This window comes from Haemaphysalis longicornis, unplaced genomic scaffold (genome assembly GCF_048455015.1).
Source record: "Haemaphysalis longicornis isolate Haplotype H1 unplaced genomic scaffold, Haemaphysalis longicornis Haplotype H1 scaffold_67, whole genome shotgun sequence".
Lineage (NCBI taxonomy): Eukaryota > Metazoa > Arthropoda > Arachnida > Ixodida > Ixodidae > Haemaphysalis > Haemaphysalis longicornis.
This window is the reverse complement of record NW_027526419.1, coordinates 1,117,580-1,142,978: the sequence shown is the minus strand read 5'-3', so window position 1 is coordinate 1,142,978 and position 25,399 is coordinate 1,117,580. Positions and strand designations below refer to the sequence as shown.

Here is a 25,399-nt window from a genome sequence, read left to right as displayed (position 1 = left end):
CAAGAAATTTGGCGATCATCATCATCGTGGCCGACAAATAAGGAGGCAGGGATGAAGCAGCGGGCATGCGGCTCGCATGGCTGCCAGCGGTCGCCGTGTGGGTCGCCGCGGCCTTGCCTGACGACGAAGACAGAGCGCTCCTCTCGGGCGTGCCCTGCGACGAGTGGGACGCTGTCAGCGGTACCTGCTTCTTCCGCCGTCAGGTGAGCCGCCTACAACCAAACTTTACAAGGTCGTAAAACTTTCAAGATACAAAACTAGGGCAGGCACCCGCCGTGTATCGACGTTAGATCGAGCCCTGGAAAGTCCCTCGCTGAAACGTTGTAGGGGCTCGGGCTGTCAGCGTCTCCTGTCGTCGTCAATGTCGTGACCTCATGTAGTCACGGTACTAAAACACCATGGACAATCGGCCTCCAACGCCTCGCGCTAGAACGTGTGATCTCCGTGGGCAAAAACGCGTACTAAAAAGACACACCGGGACATTCGTTTTCCAACGCCTCGCGCCAGAACGCTTCACGCTTCAAAGACACGGGGCATTAACAGCGAGACTGTATACCTCTACCCCCCAATGGTTTCATCTCCGTGGGCAAAAATGCCAAGGCGCCAAGAATACACTTTTTTTTAATTGCGATAGTATGCCCTTTGGCATAAGGTCCTACAGGTACAAGTTGGCACCCGTTTACCGGAGGAAGTCCAGAAGACAGCGGTGGTGGGGCCCCGACAGCCATCGCTGAAGATCGGGGGGTCTCCCAGGGTGCAGGCCTGTGCCGCGAAGATGTCGGGATCTCGCTGCACTCAGTGAAGGGCGCGTCCATAGCAGGTGGTTGGTGTCGGCGTCTTCGGCAGGAGCCGTACAGAAGGGGCAGTTGTTGCTAAACGGGGCATGGTATCGCGGTGCTCACGCGCGGGTTACCGCAGTAGAGAGGGCCACCCCAACTCGAAGTCTACGCAGCAGGACCTCCTCCCAGCGAGCGAGCCCACTGGGAAGAGAGAGAGAGTAAACTTTATTAAAGAAAAAGAGCCAAGTGGTTGGTTTCCTCAGTCCAGGACCCCGTTGGAGCGTCCAGCCGTCTCAGCCCGGTGAATCAGCCGAAGCTGTTCTTCGGCGCTCGAGCTGGCCAGTTCTCCTTCCCACTGCTCAACCGAGGGGTTAGAAATCGCGGAAACTGAGGGGTTGAGCTGGCACTCCCACACCATGTGGGAGCTTTGCAGAATTGACACTGCGGGTGGTATTGCGTAGGCCAGATAAAGTGCAGCTTGGTAGGATGGGGAAAGGTGTTTGTTTGCAGGAGACGCCAGTAGCGCTCCTCTTTCTTGCTGAGAGAGGGGTGTGCAGGGGGAAGCGTTAGCCGGGCTAGCCTGTAGTACTGCGTCACCTCCTGGAATGAAGTCAAGGGGATGGCCGTCTCTAGCCAACTCTCTCGCGGCGCTCGGCTGGTCAGACCTCGAGCAGTCTCGTGGGCAAAGACATTGCCACGGAGAGAAGTGTGAGCGGGTGTCCAGACAACCAATACCCTTTTCTTTGGAGGGTTCTGGCTTAAGATCTTCATTGCGGTGTGTGAGATGCGGCCTTGAAGGTAGCTCCTACACGCTGACTGAGAGTCCGTGATGACTACTTCCGCAGGTGTTTGCGTTATCGCCAGTGCTATAGCTACCTCTTCGGCCTGTAGCGTCGTTACTTTCGTGAGAGTGAGGCTCGTGACGTGGCTGTCTATCTTCGTTACGGTCGCCACCATGACTCCGCGTCTTGCATAATCTGCGGCGTCCGTGTAAAAAACATTTTCGTTGGAACCATATTTTTTCTCCAGGGCTCTAACTCGCGCCTCTCTCCGTCCCTCGTGGAACTGCGGGTGCATGTTTCTTGGCAAGGGGGCCACTGTGATGTTACGGCGTAGTTCACCAGGGATATTTTCCGTCGATTCTAGAGGGCGATCAGGGATGTTCATGCCCAGTCTCAGTAGAATGGCCCTGCCCGCATCCGTCCTTGATAGCCGGTAGCGCTGACTGAGCAGGTGGCCCTCAATCAGCTCGTCCACAGTGTTGTGAAGCCCAAGCTTGAGGAGACACTCGTTGGAGGTGTAGGATGGCAAACCCAGCGCTTGTTTGTACACCTTTCGCAAGAGCGTATCCAACTTGTTCTTCTCAGTCTTCGTTAGTAGAGCATAGGGCGTAACATAGGTGAACCTTGAGACGACAAATGCCTGGACAAGTCGAAGTGTGTCAGCCTCCTTCATGCCTCTTCCTTTGACCGTGATCCGACGAAGCATGTGAGCAATCTGTCTACTCGTGCTTTCCAAATTCCTTATCATCGTTGTGTTTGCGCAATCTGCTTGGAAAATCATGCCTAGAATTTTGATTTGCGGAGACGGGGTGACGGTGGCACCGTCCAGCATGATGTGCATTGAAGGTGCATCTGCTCGCCTACCGCCTTTACGGCGCATTAGGAGCAGTTCCGATTTTTCTGGGGCGCACGAGAGTCCACAATTCTTGGCATACTTGTTCACCGTATCAGCCGCCATTTGGATGCGGTCCTGCATCTCCCCGACCGAGCCTACACCGGTCCACACCGTGATATCGTCGGCGTAAAGACCATGGTGTAAGTCGGGGATTGACGCCAGTTTTGCAGGCAGGCCGATGAGGGCAATATTGAAAAGGAGGGGCGACAAGACCGCTCCTTGGGGCGTGCCGCGTCCGCCGGTGCGAATGGGTTTTGTTTGAAAGTCTCCAATCTTGAGGGTGGCTTGGCGTCCAGAGAGAAAGTCCCTGACGTAAGTGTACGTGCGGGTTCCACATCCGAGTTCATTGAGATTAGTCAGTATGGCTTCGTGAGTGACGTTGTCAAAGGCCCCTTTTAAATCAAGCGCTAGGATGGCTTTAGGTGTGTGTCTGTTGGCGCGATCTATAATGTCCTCCTTCAGTTGAAGCAATACATCTTGCGTCGATAGATGCTGTCGGAACCCGTACATGGTTGGTGGCAACTGCTTCGTGTCTTCGAGGAAGTTTTGCAACCGGTTGTGCACGACGTGTTCGAGCAGCTTCCCGATACACGACGTGAGCGATATCGGCCGTAGGTTTTCGATGCCGGGGTCCTTGTTTGGTTTAGGTATTAAGCGGACCTCGGCGGATTTCCATTCGACTGGTATAGTTCCGCGCTCCCAGCAGCCATTGTAGTAGCGCGTAAGGGATGCGATAGAGGCTTCATCGAGGTTGGCCAAAGCTTTGTTTGTGATTTGGTCCTGACCTGGCGCGGTATTTCGGCGGATTTTATGAAGCGCTGCTTTCACTTCAGACGTGGTAATGGGCGCATCCAGTTGCGGGTTTGGATGTCCCGTGTAATCAGGGGCCGCGTAAGGGGGGTGCGTGGGCAGGTATTTCTGCTGCAGTTTACCGAGCAGATCCTCTTGCGATCCCTTGAACTTGTGTATAATGGTCTGAATTATCTTGGAAGTCACGCTTTTGCCTTTCGCAGGATCAATGAGGTATCTCAGCAGTTTCCAGGTTTTGGATGCGCTGAGGGTCCCCCGCAGCCCGTCGCAGAGCTGGAGCCAGTTTTGATTGCAGAGCTCCGCTGCGTATTTTGAGGCCTGCTCAGAGAGTGCGGCTATTCTCTTTTTAAGTTTCTTGTTGTGGCGTTGCCGCTTCCACCTCTTGATGAGGCTCCGGCGGGCCTCCCACATGTGTAACAACTTGGGGTCAACACATGGAGTCTGAACCGTAGTCTTGATTTCTTGCGTTACCGATTTAATATCTTTTCGAATTGATGAAACCCAATCATTAATGTTCTCGATTTCTGAGGTAGACTGGATCGCCCGATGCTCCCGGAACTTCGTCCAGTCTACGATTCGGGCTACACCAGTATGTACTCGGTATTCCTCCCCTTCGACAGCGGTAACTATAACTGCGTGGTCACTACCTAGGTATTCCCCGGTGTTTTCCCACGTGGCTTGAGAGACGTTTCGCCCAAACGTGAGATCCGGGCACGTGTCTCTGGATACACTATTGCCCAGTCTGGTAGGTGCAGTCCAGTCGGTGAGGAGCGTGAGCTCGTGCTGTGGCGCGATAGAGATCTTCCATAAGTTGGAGAAATTGTTCATGTGGCTCAGTTGTCAGCAAGGGCAGGGGCCGTGGAACCGACGAAGGGTGACAGGCACTATCCTCCGCAATATGAGCGGTGATAGTATTACGCCGGATACACGACAGTCGGAGAGGGCAGGGGTACGTGTCCAGTAGGTTAGGAATGTCTCTTGAGAGAGACGAGTTGGAGGCTACACGTCGCAAATCCCGTATGGCCAAGAATACACTTGTGCACTGCATGCTTCGCCCCTCCCCGGATTTCACGTTAGTGGAGATGGCCCGGTTTTTTTCTCTATGCTTTGAAGGTGAAAGTGCGGGGACTATATTGTGACGGCTACCTTGTATGTACACGTCCACCCGTCGACACAGCAGCCACTCTATTTAGCCGTCCTTAATCCCTCTTAACATACCTTAATTCACCTTAGTATTCAATTACTGATCAATCATTTATTAACCTTCGTAATCACTATAATCACCTTTATTCACGACTGGCATGCTTTGGTTCGCTTCTGGCCTCCTTAGGGTTTTTGTGCCGTTCCTGTCGACGCCGGGGTCAGGGATTTAAACACCCCATAACACCTCCCAGGAGGACTTCCACACCCCTCCAAAAAGGATTCCACAACCACGACCACCCCACCCAGAGATTTATACAACCCCATCCCCCGAAACTCCCCACAGAAGGATTTCAACCCTCCCCCCCAATCAAAATTCCGGATGATCCCCCGGTCGGGGTCATTCAAGGTCAGCTTTCCAACCATAATGACGCCGGTGCTGCTGCAGGTTGGCGACACGCTGACCCTGTGGTTACGCAGCAGCGCCGGCAACGCGGGACGCGTCACCTGGCGTCGGCGGTACCGCGCCCTGGACCGGTCTCGAGGCGACGCCGTCGTCGAGCTGCGCGCAGACACGGCGCCGTGGAACGTGGCCCTGGGCGCCGGCGAGCTGCGCATCTCGCCCATCACCGACTCCGACCTGGAGCCGAACAGCTGGGACGCCAGCGTGGCCTCCCTGGGCAACATCAGCTTCCGGGTGGCCCTGCTGCCCGTCGACCTGGGGCCCGTGTTCCGCGGCGACCAGGTCACCATCAACCTCGAGCACTTCCTCACGCTGCCGCTCGAGTCGCTGCACTTCATCTGGGACTGGGACGACCAGCCGCTGGCCACCAACATGAGGGTGAGGCCGCCCAGCGCCATCTGTGCTTTCATTTCGAGAGATCGAGAGAGAGAGAGAGATTAGTAGATGTCTTGAATTGTACATCTCTAGCGCCGGTTTCTTTTCCTTTTCTTTTCTTTTTTGTAGTTGTTATTGTAGTTGTTGTTAGTGTTGTTGTTGTTGTTGTTGTTGTTGTTCTTGTTGTTCTTGTTCTTTGAGGTGGTCCCTCTTCTTTTCCTCTGTTCTTTTTCTTTTCTTTTTTTAATCGAGAAGGATTCTTTCTTTGTTTTTCTTTTCTTTCTCGTTCCACCCCTGCTGCTGCCTCTGTCAATGGATTTTAGGTCCTGTCAAGCTGTCTAGAGCGACTTTTTCCCGACAAATCCACCATAAAATTATGTACTTCTTATAGAAATAAAGCAATTCAATTCAATTCAACAGTTAGATGGAAGTTTGAGCCCAAAATGGTAGAAGGAGCGGAGAAAGACGGGAGGGAAGAGTTAAATTTCGCCTCTCCATCTTCTTGGCGAACTGATGGAGACGAAATAGGGATGTTCTTTTGATGCGCGAGCCGAGAGGACCATCTCGACTCGCTCCGATGACCGACGACCGATGCTTGGAGCGGGTGAGGGATGAGGACTGCCTTCCTTGCTGGATATTAGGTTTATTTACATTATTTACATGACTCCAAGTTTACATCACGTCAGAGTGACGGTTACATTGTCACTCTGACAGCAGCAGCCTGTTCGGCCGAGATCTATACTAAACTAGATCCCCTCTCGACCGACCCTCGACAAAACCAAACACTCCGGTTTTGATACGAAAAACCCCGCCTCCAAGAAGGGGGCGTACAAGAAAGAGAGAAAAACCTTTCAACACAATTATTACAAACCATTGATTGGCCACAGCAACCAGCCAATCACACACATGTCCCCACCTGCGGTCACGTGACCCAACCCTCTCTCTTATGCACTCGTAGTGCGTTTCCCACGCACGCTGTTGCACCCGACCAGCAAATACAGGACATCTGCGGCCTAAAGTCACCGACCGCGCGGAGTGGACGCACCATCCATTACGTTCAGCGAGCGGCATCTGCACAAACAACAGCCAAGCCGAGGGCCCGGAGCGGTCCTCGCACGGCTGACCTCCCTCCGCGCGACGCCTCCCACGACGTCGGGCGTCTGCGCTCGCGGCGTGACAATGAGGGTTGCTAATTCCCTCCCAGACTAAAGGGGCGCCGCCGGCCACCTGAACAGACCACGGGGAGAGACGCTGCCAGCCGAGGCGACCATCGTCGAGGCGAACGACCCGTCGACGAAGAGCGCCCGCCGCCGGAGTCGAAGATTTTTCAAACTTACACCGCGCGCGCTTTCAACACTAAGAGATACGATCATCTGGCCGCCCGTCAGCCTGTTATGCCGAATGACCCTGCCACCCTCGACGCGACAGAGGCACTCAGGCTAATCGCCCCCATCCTTTGACACACAAAAGGACGGGCACAACAGCTCTCCGCGGCTCCGAACTTGGCGTCCGCGCGGCTACATGAAAGGGACACGGGAAAGTAGCCACCAGCGGAGGCGACGCCAATACATGGGCCACCGGCGGCCTTCATTAATTACATGCGGAGCCCGAACTTAACACCTCCGCACTAAGAATGTTGTCCGTACACTAGCTGTACGTACAACATTAACTCTCACTGCACGTTATGTCTTACTGCAGAGCAAGAACTAAACGAAACGCGCTCAAGCCGTTACGCGGGTACACTACAAAATACAATGCAATACAACAATAAAAAAAATTAACCCGCTACACACCAACCCAACCAGCACAAAGCGCCGGCCAACTGCACTAAAAACGGATACAACACGGCATACTCAGTGCCTTGGCCTAGCCATGGCTTGCGCAACATCAAACAATAAACGAAAGCGCTCAGCTAAAAGGCCCGTTAGAACAAACTCGCGGCACCCTCTACCATTAAAGGCAACAAACCCCACGAAGTGTATACATATTCAAACTTGACAACTGAATGAATGACACCATCCATTCTTAGACGTTAAGCGCATGCAGGAACATTCTTTCAATCTAAGGAAAGAAAAAAAAAAACACCCGAACAAACCCAAACGTACCAAACGAGGCTACTCCTGTACCAATAACAAAACGTTAAAAGAAAGTTCTCTTCACGCACTCGCGGACGCCGGTTCTTTCGGGATGCGACACAGATTGTTCGTCCCTGTTGCGGTTCACCTGCTGTCCACATTCGATGTACTGAAAGTTCATTTTTCAGTACTTCAAACACTAGTTCGCACACAAGCGCCACAAGTGGGCCCTACTTGCACATTCCATGGCCCACCATGACCACATGCCAACAAGCGCAAATAAAGACAGGCACTCGCCATTGTACCCAGACGTAAACTCCCTACCGTGCTGTAACAGCGGCTATAGTCCTCAAGAAGACAGTTAAACCCGCCAAGCTGCGTTACTCGTAAATCACACGCCTTACGACAGCTGAACACAACCAACACATGCACAAAAAAAAAAAAACTAACAACAAGGGGGAGAACTACAGTACAGGGACAACTAAGAATAACGCTCGTCGGAGCGAACCCTACACAAAAAAAAACAGCAGAAAAAAAAACGCAAAACGCTAACCACTAAGTGTGCGGCAAACAACACTCAACCGTCCCTGTCTCGCACTGCACACTATTCAGCGCCAACGCCCCTTTCCGCGGCGGCACACACCGACCGTCGCACGGAAGCTGATTCCGTGTTGTGCGCCACCAGCTGATTCTACACGAACCCTGGTTTGGCTCGCGGTGTCCTCTGCTCCCAGGAGAAAAGGAACACCCTACCCGGCGGTAACGCGTACGACGATGTCGCACCTGCGCCGCCACACCTGCCCCCGCGTTCCGCGTTCTTGGGCCCGTCTGAATTGCCCTACGCGCAAGACGCCGCGGGCCGCCTGCACTTTCATGCTTTGCGCACGGAAGCTCAACAATTGGGCGCGCCGTTCCGCTGCCCTTGCATGCCCCTTGTGCTGCCTCGGCGACAGACGGCTGCTCATTGTCCGCCTCCACAGAAAGAAGTTCGGCAGCTAAGACATCTGCCGCGCGAGATTCCACGATCTCATCGGCAGCAGTGGGAATGCTACGGTGTCGCTCAACAACTGGGGTGGCTTCGGCCACCTCCACTACAATACCACTCTCCTTCTCCCGTGGCGCTCGAAGCGCCCACGAGGGAACGAACACTGTGAAGACATTGGTGTCCTCTTCGAGTTCACCAATCCTGCGGAGCTTGGCTTTTTCGTAAGCGATCTCCGCTCTCCCTTGGGCTAATTGAGCGCTAAGCTCCTCAGCCGTCCACACGGACGGGCTACCCGCGCCCCGGCTACCCGCTAGCCTTGCTTTTTCTAAAGCGTGCAGCGCATTCCTGAGAGCTAACTCCGCTCTCAACTCTTCAATCTCGAGCACAATGGCACTAACCTTACGGTCGGTGCCGCGACATCCCGTTAGCATAGTGGCCATGGTGAACCCGGAGAAAACAAATCAGGGCCCACCTGTGCTCGCTCCGGGTTCGGTCGGGTCGCAGTGTCGCTGATGCAGCAGCTAGTGGACCCGATGCGCCGCTCTCGCCGCTGGGATGGGGCCGTGCTCCTTGGGCCAGAGCCCGCTGAGGTGTCGCCCCGTTGAACCGCGGCTTACGCCGCCCTGGGCCGAAGCCCCCGAGGCCTCCCGCTGAGGTGTCGCCTCGTTGAACCGCGGCTTACGCCGCCCTGGGCCAGAGCCCACGAGGCCTCCCGCTGAGGTGTCGCCCCGTTGAACCACGGCTTACGCCGCCCTGGGCCGAAGCCCCCGAGGCCTCCCGCTGAGGTGTCGCCCCGTTGAACCGCGGCTTACGCCGCCCTGGGCCGAAGCCCCCGAGGCCTCCCGCTGAGGTGTCGCCCCGTTGAACCGCGGCTTACGCCGCCCTGGGCCAGAGCCCACGAGGCCTCCCGCTGAGGTGTCGCCCCGTTGAACCGCGGCCTACGCCGCCCTGGGCCGAAGCCCCCGAGGCCTCCCGCTGAGGTGTCGCCCCGTTGCCGTTGAATCGCGGCTGCTGCCGCACTGAGCCGGAACTCACGAGGCCTCCCGCTGAGGTGTCGCCCCGTCAATGCTTGGAGTCTGGCTCGTCGTTGGTCGGAGCCGAACCTTGCGTTGAAGGAGTCTCTCCGCAATGCCCCACCAGCTCCAGCCGATGGTCGTGGTCATCCTGTCGACTGCGCCAGTTAAATTTCGCCTCTCCATCTTCTTGGCGAACTGATGGAGACGAAATAGGGATGTTCTTTTGATGCGCGAGCCGAGAGGACCATCTCGACTCGCTCCGATGACCGACGACCGATGCTTGGAGCGGGTGAGGGATGAGGACTGCCTTCCTTGCTGGATATTAGGTTTATTTACATTATTTACATGACTCCAAGTTTACATCACGTCAGAGTGACGGTTACATTGTCACTCTGACAGCAGCAGCCTGTTCGGCCGAGATCTATACTAAACTAGATCCCCTCTCGACCGACCCTCGACAAAACCAAACACTCCGGTTTTGATACGAAAAACCCCGCCTCCAAGAAGGGGGCGTACAAGAAAGAGAGAAAAACCTTTCAACACAATTATTACAAACCATTGATTGGCCACAGCAACCAGCCAATCACACACATGTCCCCACCTGCGGTCACGTGACCCAACCCTCTCTCTTATGCACTCGTAGTGCGTTTCCCACGCACGCTGTTGCACCCGACCAGCAAATACAGGACATCTGCGGCCTAAAGTCACCGACCGCGCGGAGTGGACGCACCATCCATTACGTTCAGCGAGCGGCATCTGCACAAACAACAGCCAAGCCGAGGGCCCGGAGCGGTCCTCGCACGGCTGACCTCCCTCCGCGCGACGCCTCCCACGACGTCGGGCGTCTGCGCTCGCGGCGTGACAATGAGGGTTGCTAATTCCCTCCCAGACTAAAGGGGCGCCGCCGGCCACCTGAACAGACCACGGGGAGAGACGCTGCCAGCCGAGGCGACCATCGTCGAGGCGAACGACCCGTCGACGAAGAGCGCCCGCCGCCGGAGTCGAAGATTTTTCAAACTTACACCGCGCGCGCTTTCAACACTAAGAGATACGATCATCTGGCCGCCCGTCAGCCTGTTATGCCGAATGACCCTGCCACCCTCGACGCGACAGAGGCACTCAGGCTAATCGCCCCCATCCTTTGACACACAAAAGGACGGGCACAACAGCTCTCCGCGGCTCCGAACTTGGCGTCCGCGCGGCTACATGAAAGGGACACGGGAAAGTAGCCACCAGCGGAGGCGACGCCAATACATGGGCCACCGGCGGCCTTCATTAATTACATGCGGAGCCCGAACTTAACAGGAAGTCACCTGGCATTTCCCGTAGTCCGAAACTGCATTTCCTGCAGTTTCGGACTACGGGTGGGAGAAGGGGTTTCAAGTAGCTTCTCAGCCTCGTGGTCAAATATTTCTTCGTTATTTCCGATATAGCGGGCGGCTCTGACGGTTTTACTTTCGTTATAAAAGAATGTGTCATTGAAATAAGGCGTGACCAACCAAAGATTGTATTTAATTCGCTATAGCCGATAATTCGCCATATCAGTGTTTGTTATAACGAGGTTCAACTGTACCAATAAAATCTGCGGTGTCGCATTCGTCCGCTTCGGTGCAAATGTAGTAAGCTTCGATAATTTCTCTTTTGGGGCGTTCTTTATCTGAGCAAAAGAGGTTTGCGCTCGTCTTGGGCATCACCCTTGAGTTGTTCTTCGTCCTATCACCTTTTATGTAACCAATCAGCGCAGTCGAAATGAATAAGTACCAACTAGCCTCCACTTCTCCCCTTTAGCGTTGTTAATATCTGCTTCTCTGTCGCCCCTACTCTTCATACGTCATTTTTCTCTGCTCCAGGTCAGCCGATCTGGCCGGTCGCTGCGAATCACGGGACTGCGCCGAAGCCAGGGAGGGCTGCTGACCTGCTCCGTGTTTTCCTCGACCGGTCTTCTGGTCGCCCGGCGCCGGTTCAGGCTGCGCGAGCCGGTCGAGGAGCCGCTGCCCGAGTTGCAGGGCCCTTTCCAGATGGGAAGAGCCAAGCGCAGCGTCAAGCCCCCCGTGCAAGACCCGACGGACAGTCGCCTGTTGGCGCCCTGCACCCGCCACACGCAGTGCGGTCTGCACGCCACGTGCCACGCGGGCTTCTGCGTCTGCGGCACCGCTTACGTGGGCAACGGGCTGTTCTGCTGGGAGGCCAGCGCCAGCCAGTCGGAGGTCGGATAACGCGGCCTGGATAATTAAGGTGGCTGGAATGGGCCATCTTATCCTGCACGTCGACGTCATCGCGCTGCCGGGTGATCCGTTTGGTGCGTATAGCTTGTATTCACTAGCGCGGCACGCGTGCAGGCAACCATGTGAGTGCGCCGTCACTTGTTACGACGGGCTTCGCGGGATGGCGGTACTTGTCCGTGCTAAGCACATGATATGGGTTGGACGTTTCAAACTCTACCCCATCGAACGCGAAGTAATGCCTCGACTCCAATTTGAGTTCGATTACTGATTGTTGGGGTTTAACGCGCCGACCCAACGCAGGCGATGAGGCGCGCCGTAGTGGAGGGCTCCGGATTAATTTTGACCACCTGGGGATCTTTAACGTGCGCCGAAATCTCGCACACACGGGCATTTTTGCTTCTCGCCTCCATCAGAAAAGCGGCCGCCGCGGCCGGGAATCGAACCCGCGACCTCGTGCTCAGCAGCGCAACGCCTTAGCCACTGAGCCACCACGGCGGGTGTTGAGTTCGATTACTAACGTCCCTGTTGACACCACCGTTGAGAATGGGTGGGGTTGAAACGGGGCAGACGCACGCCGGTGTTTTTTTTTTCGGCGTGCGGGCGCAGTGGCACAAGCCGCGCCATGTCCGTGGCGCTTCGGTCATGTTCGTGGCCGTTTCCAGTGTTGCCAAGCGAATAAATTGACAGCTAAACTCTTCAATGAATACCGCCTACACAGACTCGCTGGCACCCAAGCAAGCCATGATGGACGAAAGGTGGCGAAAGCTCCGCTGCGTCTGCGACAGGACGGGAGGTTTCGCCGTTTGGTGACAAAGTGAGGTGAGAAGTTTTCTGCCTTCTAACCACATTTTTCTTTCTTTTGAGCAGCTTGGACAAGACATCTAACGTGCTTGACACGTTACACGTACAAATTCCGGCATAAGTAACTGGAACAACGATTTGTTAATATCACACAATATTTGTTTTACTGGCTTTATGACAGCCATTACCGGTTTACAGGAATCCTTTTATATCAGGGAGGACTCCTCTAAATTCCCACCAACGCAGCCAGGCAGTTTCTGGAAGAAGAAATTCTAGCAAATTTACGAGACCGTGTTCTAATTACTTTTGGCGGCTCCTGTACATAACGCGTAAACATTAATACGACCTCTTGAATTTAATTACCCCAGTCGCCGCACAGAAGCGCGTACCCTGGGACAAAATGTGGCACAGATGTGAGCTAGGAAAAGCGGTGTCAGATTATGTACTGTACAGCCCGAGGCGAGTCCGCGTGAAACAAGGCTCGGGTGGAAATTAAGGGGTGTGCAGGAAGATAGACAGATAACTAGGTAGATAAGGTTCCGCGTAGGTGAATAATCTCCTATGCAGAGGCAGGGGCTGTAAACGTCGGCTGTAAACGTCGGTGGTGATTACCTCAACAAGTTTTCACGGGTTGGCCTGATGTTCGTTGGACAAGAGTACTGACCGCATCCGTTGCTGTGCAAGTTTTCATCAACGCGTGGTTGGTTGCGTGGGTTCAAAATGCAGGTTCTGCTGATGACACTTCCGCGGAAGAAGCTGGGTTTTGATGTGCGACAGCAGCCTCAAGCGTCCGTTACGAAAGTGACAACGTGGTAAACGGCAACTTCATGGGCGCCCCGTTGGAAGAATAAGGCTGAGCGAGATAGTGCCCTTACCGCATTTTAGGTATAATTCGACGCGAAAAATAAAGAGATACGCAGCAAAATCTTGCACCATTCAGTGTCTGTGCCTGTGGAATTCACACTAGTGTTCCCTGACCTGTAGTCATCCGCTATCAGCAAACATGCCGCGCAAGGCACAAGCGCCGACTGCGGCGAGTCCGCTACGCACGGAGACATCACGGGCATTTTATTGCACGTACAATTAATCTTCTGCATAGAGATTATAGAGGCATTGCGGAATCAGGGTGTAGACGAGCATTACGTAAGAATACTAAGGGATATCTACAATGGGTCCACAGCTACCATCGTCCGCCTCCATAAGGAAAGCAGTAAAATACCTATAAGGAAGGGCGTCAGACAAGGGGACACCATCTCACCAATGTTACTCACAGCATGTTTACAAAAGGTATTCAGAACATTGGATTGGGGACGGGTGGGCATAAGGGTTAATGGAGGATACCTTAGTAACATCAGATTTGCTGATGGTGTTGCGTTGCTGAGTAACTCGGGGGACAAATTGCAAAACATGATTACCGCACTGGACAAACAGAGCAGAACCGTGGGCCTAAAATTTAAGATGCAGAAAACTAAAGTAATGCTTAATAACCTCGGGAGAGCACAGCGGATTGAGATAGGTGGCGAGGCAGTGGGAGTGGTAAGCGAATATATCTTAGGCCAAGTAGTGACCCCGGATTCCAACCATGAGGCAGAGATAATTAGGAGGATGAGAATGGAGCGGAATGAATTCGGCAGGCATTCTCAGATAATGAATGGCAGCCTACCATTGTCCCTGAAGAAGAAAGTGTATAACAGCTGCATCTTACCGGTAGTCACCTACGAGGGAAAAACTTGGAGGCTCACTAAAAAGGTTTAACTTAAATTGAGCACAACTCAGCGAGTAATGGAACGGAAGATGATAGGTGTAACGTTAAGGGACAAGAAGAGAGCGGAATTGATCAGGGAACAAACGCGTGTTAAGGACATATTAGTAGAATTTAAGAAGAAATGGGCGTGTGCAGTGCATGTAATGCGAAGGCAAGATAACCATGGGTCATTATTGGTAACAGAGTGGATCCCTAGAGAAGGCGAGCGTGGCGGGGGGCGGCAGAAAGTTTGATGGGAAGATGAGATCAAAAAGTTTGCGGGGATAAATTGGTCGAAGTTAGCACAGGAGCGGTATAATTGAAGATCCATGGGAGAGGCCTTTGCCCTGATGTGGGTGTAGATAGGCTGATGACGATGATGAGGATGATAATAATGATGATGATGATGAAGGAAAAGAATATTATTATTATTATTATTATTATTATTATTATTATTATTATTATTATTATTATTATTATTATTATGACATCGATTATTTGTAGGACAAGCAATAACATGGCAGCGAGACCTACGCCTCAGGGCAGAGGTCGAGACGGTTCAACTCGACAGTTAAAGGAACTCTGCAACACTTTCGATAAACGCTGCCACTCTTTCCTTCGCGTCTGGAAGCACTGCGAAAGCTATAGTTATCGCCAGCACGGAGCGGCACTGCGTGATTGGCTCGTCACCTTAGACACGCCTTTCGTTTCTGCTTTGTTTTCGTGAGTTTCTTTTTAAAGTGGCTGCCGAATGCGTTCATGGCTGTCACTGAAGGAAAGCCGTCCAATACCCACTACATCGCTGTAATGACCTAATCGGAGCGGTCGAAAAACGCTAAAATCGGGAAAGAGATAAACATTTTTGAGCAAGTTTGCAAGTTATCTGATTGGCGCAAAGCAGTCATTTCTGTCTGAGACACTTTAGGACCACCTAATCTAAGTTATGAATGTGTTGATTCAATACGTTCTGCAAGCGTTTAAGATTTTCAGAAAAAAAGTGGAAATACGTGTTGCAGGGTCCCTTGAATAGGGGAGAGGCGAGTTGTCGCCACGTGCGGACGCGATTACGGTCCATGACGTGACTGCGGGACAGGGCCTCACAGGAAGTCCTCGCAGACCACGTCTCAAGGTCTAAAAAATTCCCCGCATTTCCCCGAGGGGAAGAATGTGAAAGTGCGAATGCACGAGTTGAATTTGCGCGGTTCGGTAATGTTCGCGAAAGAGAGATCACACACACACACACAACTACAAAGAAAGAAAGATGCATTTATTCACAGACACCTATTTGTGTTGTCGTTGTACTTGATTGCTAGAGCGGATCTCAGCTTTGAAATTTCGTGTCAGTACTCCTTTAAGCGGATGCATTAGCCCTTCTCACGCCTGATTCTTGGCCAATCCCCCACGTGGGTATGTGCCATGTCAGCGGCCAGGCAGCGCGCGCCCATCTCCCCCCGTTGCCAAGGAAGACGAGGAGATTCCTGGCCAATCCCCCACGTGGGTATGTGCCATGTCAGCGGCCAGGCACGAGCATTCGCACGAGCGCGGACATCGCCGGTGGACGCAGGTTCAGGGTCGCTTAAGAAGTGCATTCGCACTTAAAAGAAGCGCCCCTTGTTATTTCCTTCGACTTCCCGTGAAACACGCCCCTGGTGGCGCTCGTCGCAGCTCGGTAACTGGTTTGGGGGAGGGGCTTTTTCCTCGTCAGACTGAACAAGAATAAAACATGCTATAGGCGCCTAAAAGGGTAGGGGGACGAAAGTTATACTTAGGTTATGTCTGAAGCTAAAGCAATCTTATAGAGCACTCAGCGATATTTCAGTACAAGCTATGGTGAGCTGGGCAAACGCCGTCGAGATCCCAGTGCGGCACACAGGCACACAAACTACACTCCACAGCCGAAGAAAATAGCCGGCCAGATAGCCAAAATCAGAAAGATGCTACAAATTGTACTTGAAGATAACCGACAACCTAAAGAAGAAATTACAAACTGGAGGCAAAAGACTCGCAAGGGAACGAAGAAACGAATATGGATGTAACCCAAAATGACAAAGCAACAGCAGCCCCAAGTGGCACGGATAATAAATCTCCCCCAGCAAAGAGAACGGCCGTACCACACGAAGACGAGATGACAAACAGTCAGCCACAGTCACTGCACGACACCGAAGAATACTTGGCCGAGAAGTTCAAACAATGCAGCGAAGAACTAGATCAAAAAATTGAAGCGCAATGCGCAAAGCTCTACGATAGACTCGACGCGTCAATAGATAAACACGTTAGCAATCCCCACGTACGGCGAAGTGCACTAGAAAACGCTAGAACTCAAGAAGGTATAGGAGGTCTAATAGGCCCCCTAAAGACTAAGAAACCGTACGCTAGAGAGTCAATGATAGAATCGATGAGAAACCAGAAAGAGAATTAACGCCATGGCTGGTAAAAACAAGTACATCATCTGGCAATGGAACTGCAGGGGGTACAAAAGCAAGAGAGGCAACGTGGAACTCTTCCTAAACAACAAAGACGTGGAAAACAGACCATACATAATATGCCTACAGAAAACCGGAGGGATAGCGAAAATGACCTTTTACAAAACTTTCGGACCACTGAACGGGATCAAGAAGCACGGGAAGGAAACGGTCACGACGCTGGTTAGAATAAATATCTCAACCCTTCAACACGACACCGGAATAGAAACTATTGAACACGCGTTCATCGAAATTATACCTGGAAGAAAGGAAAAACACAGCAGCCTCTTCGTACTTAACCTCTACAGTAGCCCAAAAGAAAAGAATGGGTTCACTAACTTACTGAAGAGAGTCACGAAGATTTCAGACAAATATCCCTTGATCATAGTACGAGATTTCAATGCTCACCACGCGGAATGGGGATACGACCGAGGGACCAAAAGGGGCCGTACCTTATGGACGGACGCCCAAAACCACGGCCTCACTCTCCAAACTGACTCGAGTTTTCCGACAAAAACAGGCAACAGCGTGAGCAAAGATACGACACCCTACCTAACGTTCACCAAAAACTTGAGAGAGAAATTCGGCTGGACTAACCTACACGAAAATCTCGGAGGCGACCAGTACATTGTACAAATTACATTGGAAACAGGGCCTCCTCAAAAACGAAAAGACAAAGAAATCCGCATAACGGAATGGGATAAATTCGGAGAGGATAGATACGCAAGAAAAGAGGCAGAAGGAGAATACTGCGTTGAAATAAAGGATATCCATGAATGGATGAAACAACTACAAGAGGATGCTGGGACAGCCCCGAAAACAATACCACAAGAAGCTGACCTGCAGCAATCAGACTCTCGACTCATACACAACTGGGAGGCAAAGAACAGCCTACACAAAAGACTGGGCTCCCCAAAACACAACGGAACCCTCAGAAAGAAAATAGCAATGATAAACAAGTGAATAGAAGAACACGCAAACAAACTGTCGAGACAAAACTGGTACGACATGTGCAACACAATGGACTAGCAGATGAGCTTAGCAAAAACCTGCAACATCCTCAGGCACCTAATTAATCCATAAGGCAGCAAAACGGCCCAAGGAGAAAACCTAAAGAAGATTATTCACCGATACGAAGGCACAGAAGAGGACCTAATCAAAGACATCCGATAGAAATATTTTGGAGGAACGCATCAACTCAAAAGTCACGACGGAAAATACCAAGGCGCGTCGAACCACATGCTCGAGACAAATTTCGGAGAGCGAGGTCAGGGCGGCCATCCAGGAACTCAAGCCGAAATCGGGGCCGGGACCGGATGGCACCACGAATAAGATCATAAGAAATATGAACGACGCCTCCATAGAAGACTCACCAAATACTTCAATCAAGTTTGGAACGAGGGCCAACTCTCGGAAACATGAAAGACAGCCAACATGCTAATGATTCCCAAACCTGGAAAAAAGTTGCATATTAATATCCTTAGGCCAATCTCGCTCCCATCATGCCTCTGAAAGCTCCTCGAGCACATAATCCTTAGCAGACTGAACAAACACATGGAGTCAAATGACTTTTAAACTGACACGATGATTGGCTTTAGAGAAAACCTCTCCTACAACTAAAACAAGCAATCATAGATGGAGAAGGAACATATATCTTGGACACGAGAGCCCTTTTAGGACTCGGCATCACCAAAGTATTCGAGAGGGTCAGCAACGAGGCGATACTAAATTCCATCGATAAACTCGGACTCGGAGAAAAGGCCTTCAACAACGTCGCAAATTTTTGCAGGAACAATTATAAAGATTGAAGAAATCTAATCGAAGAAATTCGACATGATTAATAGAGGAACACCGCAAGGCTCGGTGTTGTCACCTTTTCTTTTCAACATGGCGGTGATAGGCCTTTCTCAGGAACTTAATAGAATTGAGAACCTCAACCACACCATATGTGCGAATGACCTCACATTATGGATGGCAGGAGGCAGCGATGGGAACATACATAACACATGACAAGAAGCCATAAACAAGGTTTGGAATGCTCCCCCGATAAATCAGAACTACTGGTTAAGAAGTACCGAAAATCTACCAAAGAAACGCCAAGGGAACATGAGATGATCACGCTCATCCTACAGAACAGACCCATTCCGAAGGTAAACGCTATAAAAATATTAGGCCTCAGAATACAAGAAAACGGTTAAAACACCAAAGCGGTCAACGCCCTGGAGAGAAACGTAAACCAGACCATCAGACTCATATCCAGGGTAACCAATGGACACCACGGCATCAAACAAGGCAATATAATAAGACTAATACAAGCATACATAACATCAAGAATTACATACACAAATTCCTCACACTGAAAACAGAAGAAAAGACCTAGGTAAACAACCTAATTAAAAGAGCGTACAAAAGGGCCATAGGAATACAGATCAGGTCCTCAAATGAGAAACTGGAGGCCCTTGGACTGCACAACACGCTGGATGAGATAATCGAAGCACAACAACTAGCACAGCACGAAAGACTCTCAAGGAGCAAAACAGGCAGAGACATCCTAGACAAACTAAAGATCAGAACAAGAGCACAGCAGGAGGGACCCAAACAAGAAATGGACACAAGAATCAGAGAAACGTTCATCATAGCCAGCATACCAAGGAGCATGCACCCAACTTACAACCAAGAAAGAAGACACGAGAGAGCGGAGGCTCTCCACAACAAATACGGTAAACTATACGGCACCCTCTACCCAGATACGGCCCTACAACAAGGACCTAAAAGAAAATCTATGATATGTGTAGTCGAGGACAATCCGGGATCTATTGTGACAGCTTGCTCGGTTAATTATGACCAAATACTCGCAGATCGGAGAGGAGGCGGCAATAGCCCTCACCATGGCGACTGGAGAGGCAAAGAGAATAATTAGCAACTCGAAAACACCAATCCTAAACTTCTCATGTGGCTACATTTGGACAACTGCATACAAACATATTAGAGACATAAAACGAGACCCCGCTTTTCTGATGGAGGCGAAAAGCAAAAACGCCCGTGTGTACGAGATTTCGGCGCACGTTAAAGATCCCCAGGTGGTCAAAATTAATCCGGAGCCCTCCACTACGGCGCGCCTCATCGCCTGCGTTGCGTCGGCGCGTTAAACCCCCCCAATCAATCAATCAATTAAAACGAGACCCCGAAGCCAAAATCGCGTTAATATAGACTGCAGCGCACTCCAGAATGCCTGGCAATCCAGTAGCAATGAGGCTGCTCGAGATCTAGTGTACCGGGCCCCCTAACCCCCTGCGGACGCATTGCCATATGAAAGAGCGGATGGCAGAGACCCACTCACAACGTATAGACTCTGGTCCCTTCCAGATCACCACCATGCCTTCCTACGCTACATAGACCCTGAGCTCAGGATGAGGCTGCCAGAGGTACTTCCGCGCCGATTAGAGACATTATATCACCGACTTCGTCTCAACGCAGCGCTTACGAAGGCATACCTTTTTCGACTTGGTGTCACCACAAACCCTTACTGCGACAACTGCGGGTCACCGGAAACCGTGAAGCATTTGCTGCTGGAATGCTCTGCATACATGCACGCAAGATGCAGTCTTGCGCAGAAACTAGAGCGCCTCAGCCCAGGACCAATGACCTTGAAAGTACTTCTTGGTCCATGGCCATCTCCACCAGCTCAACGCAAAGTACTGGAGGCGTTGTTCGACTATCTGGACGAGATTGGCGTCACTGCAGTGATTTAGAGTTTAGAAGACAGACTTTGTAATCTTACTACTCACAAACTGAGTGTCATTTTCTTGTTATTTTTCTGTCTTCTTTTATTTCTTCTCTTTCTTCCTCTTTCTTCTGCCCTGTAATCTATGGGGCCTTTTCTTTCCCCCTCCTCCTTCCCCCGCCGAGTAGCATGTCGGTGTCGCAATTCCGGCAAACATCTCGGCCTTCTTTTCTAATAAAGAGCCTTCTCTCTCTCTCTCTCTCTCTCTCTCTCTCTCTCTCTCTCTCTCTCTCTCTCTCTCTCTCTCTCTCTCTCTCTCTCTCTCTCTCTCTCTCAGAAATCTTGTACCACTATAGATGCAGCAGTAAAAAATATGCAGAGGCACACGACAATCTGAATAGATCCCAAGGCCTCCGCTTGGCGACAAATACAGACAGGAACTTTCGCCAACCCACTTCTGTATAGCTACTACTACCCCGGGACAGTCAGCGATCTTTGCAAAACATGCGCCCAAAGGGCAGACCTTAACCACATAATATGGGCATGCACAGAAAATCCAGAAGACACACAAAGAATAAACATCTTTAATTAGGAGCAACAGGAGACGGCGCTGCTCATCTCCGAAGAACTACTACAGCAACTACTGATCCAAGAAGCTGGAGAAGCCGCCAGGGGTCAAGAACTCCTACTCCTGGCGGACGACTGAAAAGAAGGCCAGGCTAATCTCACATTCCCCTTCTGGCTTTATGGGAAACATTATCTCTCTCTCTCTCTCTCTCTCTCTCTCTCTCTCTCTCTCTCTCTCTCTCTCTCTCTCTCTCTCTCTCTCTCTCTCTCTCTCTCGACGACCGGCTTTCACTGGAGCATGACAGCCTCTGGCCAATTGCACTAGTGGGTATGCACCAGGTTCACCCAAGGAATGGTAATCATCATCATCGCCATTATCATCAAAACAGAAAGCTCAAAATTCTGACAGAAGATCAACAGAAATTATTACCTCATAAAAACGATAAGCTACAGAAATAATCATCATAGTGCGCGAGTAAGTGCCAGAATGGCACAAACCTGCTCCGAATAATTCATCTGGGCGTTTCCTACCTGTGCTGGCCCGTGGCCCTCGCGAGCCCAAGACGACGAATAGGCACGCGCCACGCTCAGTGTTCGAGTGTTCCTCGTTGCCGACGCATCCCCGAAGCGCTCCTCGATCGTCAAGACCGTAAAGGTCTACCTGGGGTCCAAGAGGAAGAGACGCCGAACTCCAGTAAGCGCTTCCTTGGCTTTCGAGGTTAGCCAATGATCCTCCGCGTTGCTGAGTCATCATAGACCGCGAAAACCGTCGTAGCAAGATATGACACGCGTAGTTCTCGTATATTGCCAAGGAATGGCTGACGCGACAGGAGGCATCTCGCTAAAGCCTCTCACGAGGAGCTGTACTCCATGCGCTCCCGTAAAGCGAGATGAGTGCATTTATTCTTACCTTGACGAGATGTGGGTCGGACGGGAATCGAAGTTTCGCGCCTAACGGGGGTTATAACTTTGCGTCTCCTCGATTTACCAGTCCTGTATGGTCCGCGGGGAGTCCGAAGCCTGCATTCGCACCGGAGGTCCCATACGAATACATGGGAAGATCGAGCACCGTAACACGTCTCGGGCAGTCCGCGGACGCTCCCGGACTGACAATCGAGGAAGCCCATTTTTGACATCGCAAGTTAATCGTCTTGGTTCACTTGTATTCTGATCGTAATTTTAAAACAACACCCGTATACTGTTCGAACTGTGAGCGATGTTACTGATTTCCTTAAGTGGCTGGGCGCCACTATTCCCGTAGAATATGGCTGACAGTTCTGGCTCATTTGATGCTCAACCAGCGTGGTTCAGCGTTGCACTGGACGTGTGCGAGTGCAGGTCCTGACGGCACCAGGGCCAGGCCAGAAGAAATGGGGTTCTGTTCATCGCCTCCTGGCCTCCCGCGGCTACGCCAACCGCATGGCGTGCCTCACCGACAGCGGCCACCCCGCTGCCCACCCCAGATCGGCGCCCTCTGGTGTGCCACCATCAAAGCAGGCCACATCCATCGTCGATGTGCGCGCCAACCACGCACGGGAGGGAGGGTGGCCTGTGGTGAAGAAGATATGAGCACGCGGCGCGCATGGCTGCCTGCAGCAAACGTGCTCTTCACCGTCGCCCTCCCTGAACTGGATCGCACGGCGCACCTGCGTTCCCTACGGCGCTTTCAGCCACCTCTTCAGGGGCAAAGTAAGCTAATAGCGATATTTTAGAACGACAGCTTTACTACGCTACATCTTTCATATTCATCGTGTCGCAATGACCTTCAGCCGCCGGCGCCACGCCTTTTTCTCTTACCGCTTGCTTGGAGCCTCGCCACTACCGTACCACGTGACTAGGCGAGGGTGAAACGGCCGCGTCGTCTCCGCCTTATCAACGGCGGTTGGGTTGTCTGTGCGCATGCGCTTGAGCGCCAGCGAAGCGCGTGTCGGCAAGGCTATAGCCTGAGCCCCATACCATATAGCAAGCTAGTGTGCAATTATACGAACGAGGGCTTCGCGATAAATCTGCCGTAAGCCCTCGTTTCAGGGAACTCGTTTTATTCGAACTCCCATTAATTCCAAGATTACTGTGTGTATATTATGTCTGGCCGAGAAAGACGCAAAATATTAGTGCAAACACAACTATTCGATAAGAACCCGGCCCAGTGGCTAAGGAGTTGTGCTGCTGAGCTTGAGGACGTGGGTTCGATCCCGGCCGCAGCGGCCGCTTTCCTAACGGCGGCGAAAAGCGATAACGTCCGTGTGTCGAGATTTCGGTGCCCGTTATTTTGACCCGGACTCCTTTACTACGGCGAACCTCACAGGCCACGTGAAAGTCATCAACATCATCAACTACTGGACAAGATGCTCACGAGGGCCTTCTCTGAAGCGTTGACACTGGAACGAGCCGTAAATTATCCTAAAAGTTTCATATATTTTCCTGGCATATAGTGGACACTTTTTTGTCTGAACTGGAGCAGATGGGTACGTGAGTAGTGTCGTGAGGAACAGTGCTGAGTGCTATTGGAGCTACATTCTGTCTCCCGCAGGCTCGCGACGCCCTGAAGATGTCGGCGTGCAGCCGTGGCTGCGCCTGACGACGCACATCGCGGCGGTGCCCCAGCGGAGACGCTGTCGTCGACCTGCGGACGGACACGTCACCATCGGACGTCGCCACGATGGTCGACCGGAGGTCCAGGAGCTCGGAAAGCGGCTTGAGCTCGCCGCTGAATATCAACTTCAGCGCGGCTCTGCTGCCCGTCGACGGGGCCCCAGTTTATTGTGGCGACCGGCGCGGTGCCTTCCTCGCGCTGCCACACGGGCCCCCACACGTCCTCTGGAACGGGAGGACCAGGCACTGGCCGCCAGCGTGAGGGTGAGGTAAACCTCCCTTAACCGCAGCAGACGAAGGATGTGGCGAGATTAGGGCAGGCGCTTTCTTTAGCGATTATTTATCACCAGATAGCTCATACCATATGGTACCATATGTTAAGTACCATACCATACCATAGATGGTAGCATGGTAGCGCTCTATGGTAGCGCCATATAGCGCTCTATATTGCGCTATACCTTATCGCCTATAGAGCGCTATACCATATGATGGTAGTGCTCTATGGTATGGTACCATACTAAAGAGCGCCCATAGGTTGGTGCTTATGGTATGAGCGCCAACCTAGTTCGTGCTCGTACCACAGAACACCAACTTTAGCTCATACCCCTTAGTTAGGTCACATTCGTAGCTCGACGATTCCTGTAAAAGCGCCTGTCCTAGTCTCCCACGTCGTTCTGATTTTTTTGCTGCGCGTAACTGTGGTCTATCAAGCATACGAACTAGCTCGTACCCATGCGTTATCAAGATGAGGCATCGTTTGTTCCTCGCCCAATCAGCTACCATGCTTTTACACGTTTCTTTCTTGGTTCCAGGTCACCCGACCTGGCAAGTCGCTACGAATCGCTGGTTTGCTGCGAAGCCAGGGATGCCTGATACCGGGCTCCGAACCGACGCAGCACCAGCTCGGCCGACGCGTCACAGTTGGGGCACTAGTGCCCGAAGTGCAGGGTCCGTTTCAGATGGGCTGGTCCAAGCGCTGTGTAGCCTCGGCACAAAATCCCGTGGTGCTGCGCTGGCAGCTCGCACGCGCCATACGCCTTTGAGTTTCGCCGAATGGTTCCAGCAGGCCTTCGTGTCTGCGGTGCCGAGTACTTGGACAACGCCGTCTTTTTCTGAAAGGCCAACGTCGTTTGTGGACGTGTCGATGTCGATATTTATGCTTGATATGAGTTTTGTAAATACATGTTGATGACGGAAATTGGTGGTGGTTTCTCCTAGGTCCGACACCATTTCCAAAATGCGTTGACCATTCAGAGCGCCACACTGTATGCATCATGTTCTTGAGACCAGTGACTCCGACAAGGCTAAGCCTTTGCTATGGCCAAAAAGAGGCACTGCAACTTGGTCACTTTGTGCAAGCTAAAAAACCTAGAATTGCAGGTGCCTTACCACAAGCCTGCTCGTGGTGTAGGGCTTGCTCCGTGGTGTAGGGCGTGCACGCCATGTGGCTGATAAGGCTGGTATGCTGGGTTAAAATCATAGGCTGAAGTTTTTTAAAGCAAAGCTTTCTACCTGCCCCAGCCAACGGTTTCGTGGTGGCGTGCGCCACAAGAAACCACAGAACACGCAAAGAACTCCCAACGCGGCTGAAGAGGGGGAGGGCGTTTTTCACTCACAGAGCACAGGATAGATGGTACGGCGAATGGGCGCTATTACCCAGCGTTCCCGGCGCGCCGGAGCAGCTGATCAGCACGGCGGGGGCGTCGGTGGGACCCATTTGGTCTGCTTTGTCATCTGCTTTAGCAACGGTTGTTTTGGGCCTGTTTTGGCGCAGATTCGCGTCCATTGCGCGCTTCCTTCGCAAGGTTTGTTTTTAAGTGCGAATGCACTTCTTAAGCGACCCTGAATCACGCGTCCACCGCCGTCCGTCCGTCCGCACCACATACCCACTTAGGGCGATTGGCCAAGAAGAGTTCCTAATTTCTTTAGCACATACCCACTTAGGGCGATTGGCCAAGTAATCT

At 52.1% G+C, this 25,399-nt stretch overlaps 1 protein-coding gene across 1 annotated transcript; it reads left to right on the top strand.

Annotated features, from left to right (window-relative positions):
* The first annotated feature begins 65 nt into the window (after nucleotides 1–65).
* Nucleotides 66–23,421, top strand: LOC144144219 (uncharacterized). Its single transcript, XM_077675589.1, has 5 exons — nucleotides 66–203; nucleotides 4,855–5,247; nucleotides 11,171–11,527; nucleotides 22,182–22,358; nucleotides 23,374–23,421. The coding sequence occupies exons 1-5, from the start codon at nucleotides 66–68 to the stop codon at nucleotides 23,419–23,421; spliced, it is 1,113 nt and encodes a 370-aa protein (XP_077531715.1).
* The last annotated feature ends 1,978 nt before the right edge of the window (nucleotides 23,422–25,399 follow it).

Coding starts and splice junctions, on each gene's coding strand:
- LOC144144219 (XM_077675589.1), top strand. CDS start 66: ATGCGGCTCGCATGGCTGCCAGCGGTCGCCGTGTGGGTCGCCGCGGCC. Junction 11,528..22,181: donor CCAGCGCCAGCCAGTCGGAG/GTCGGATAACGC, acceptor GTGCGAGTGCAG/GTCCTGACGGCACCAGGGCC. Junction 22,359..23,373: donor AGGCCACATCCATCGTCGAT/GTGCGCGCCAAC, acceptor TGTCTCCCGCAG/GCTCGCGACGCCCTGAAGAT.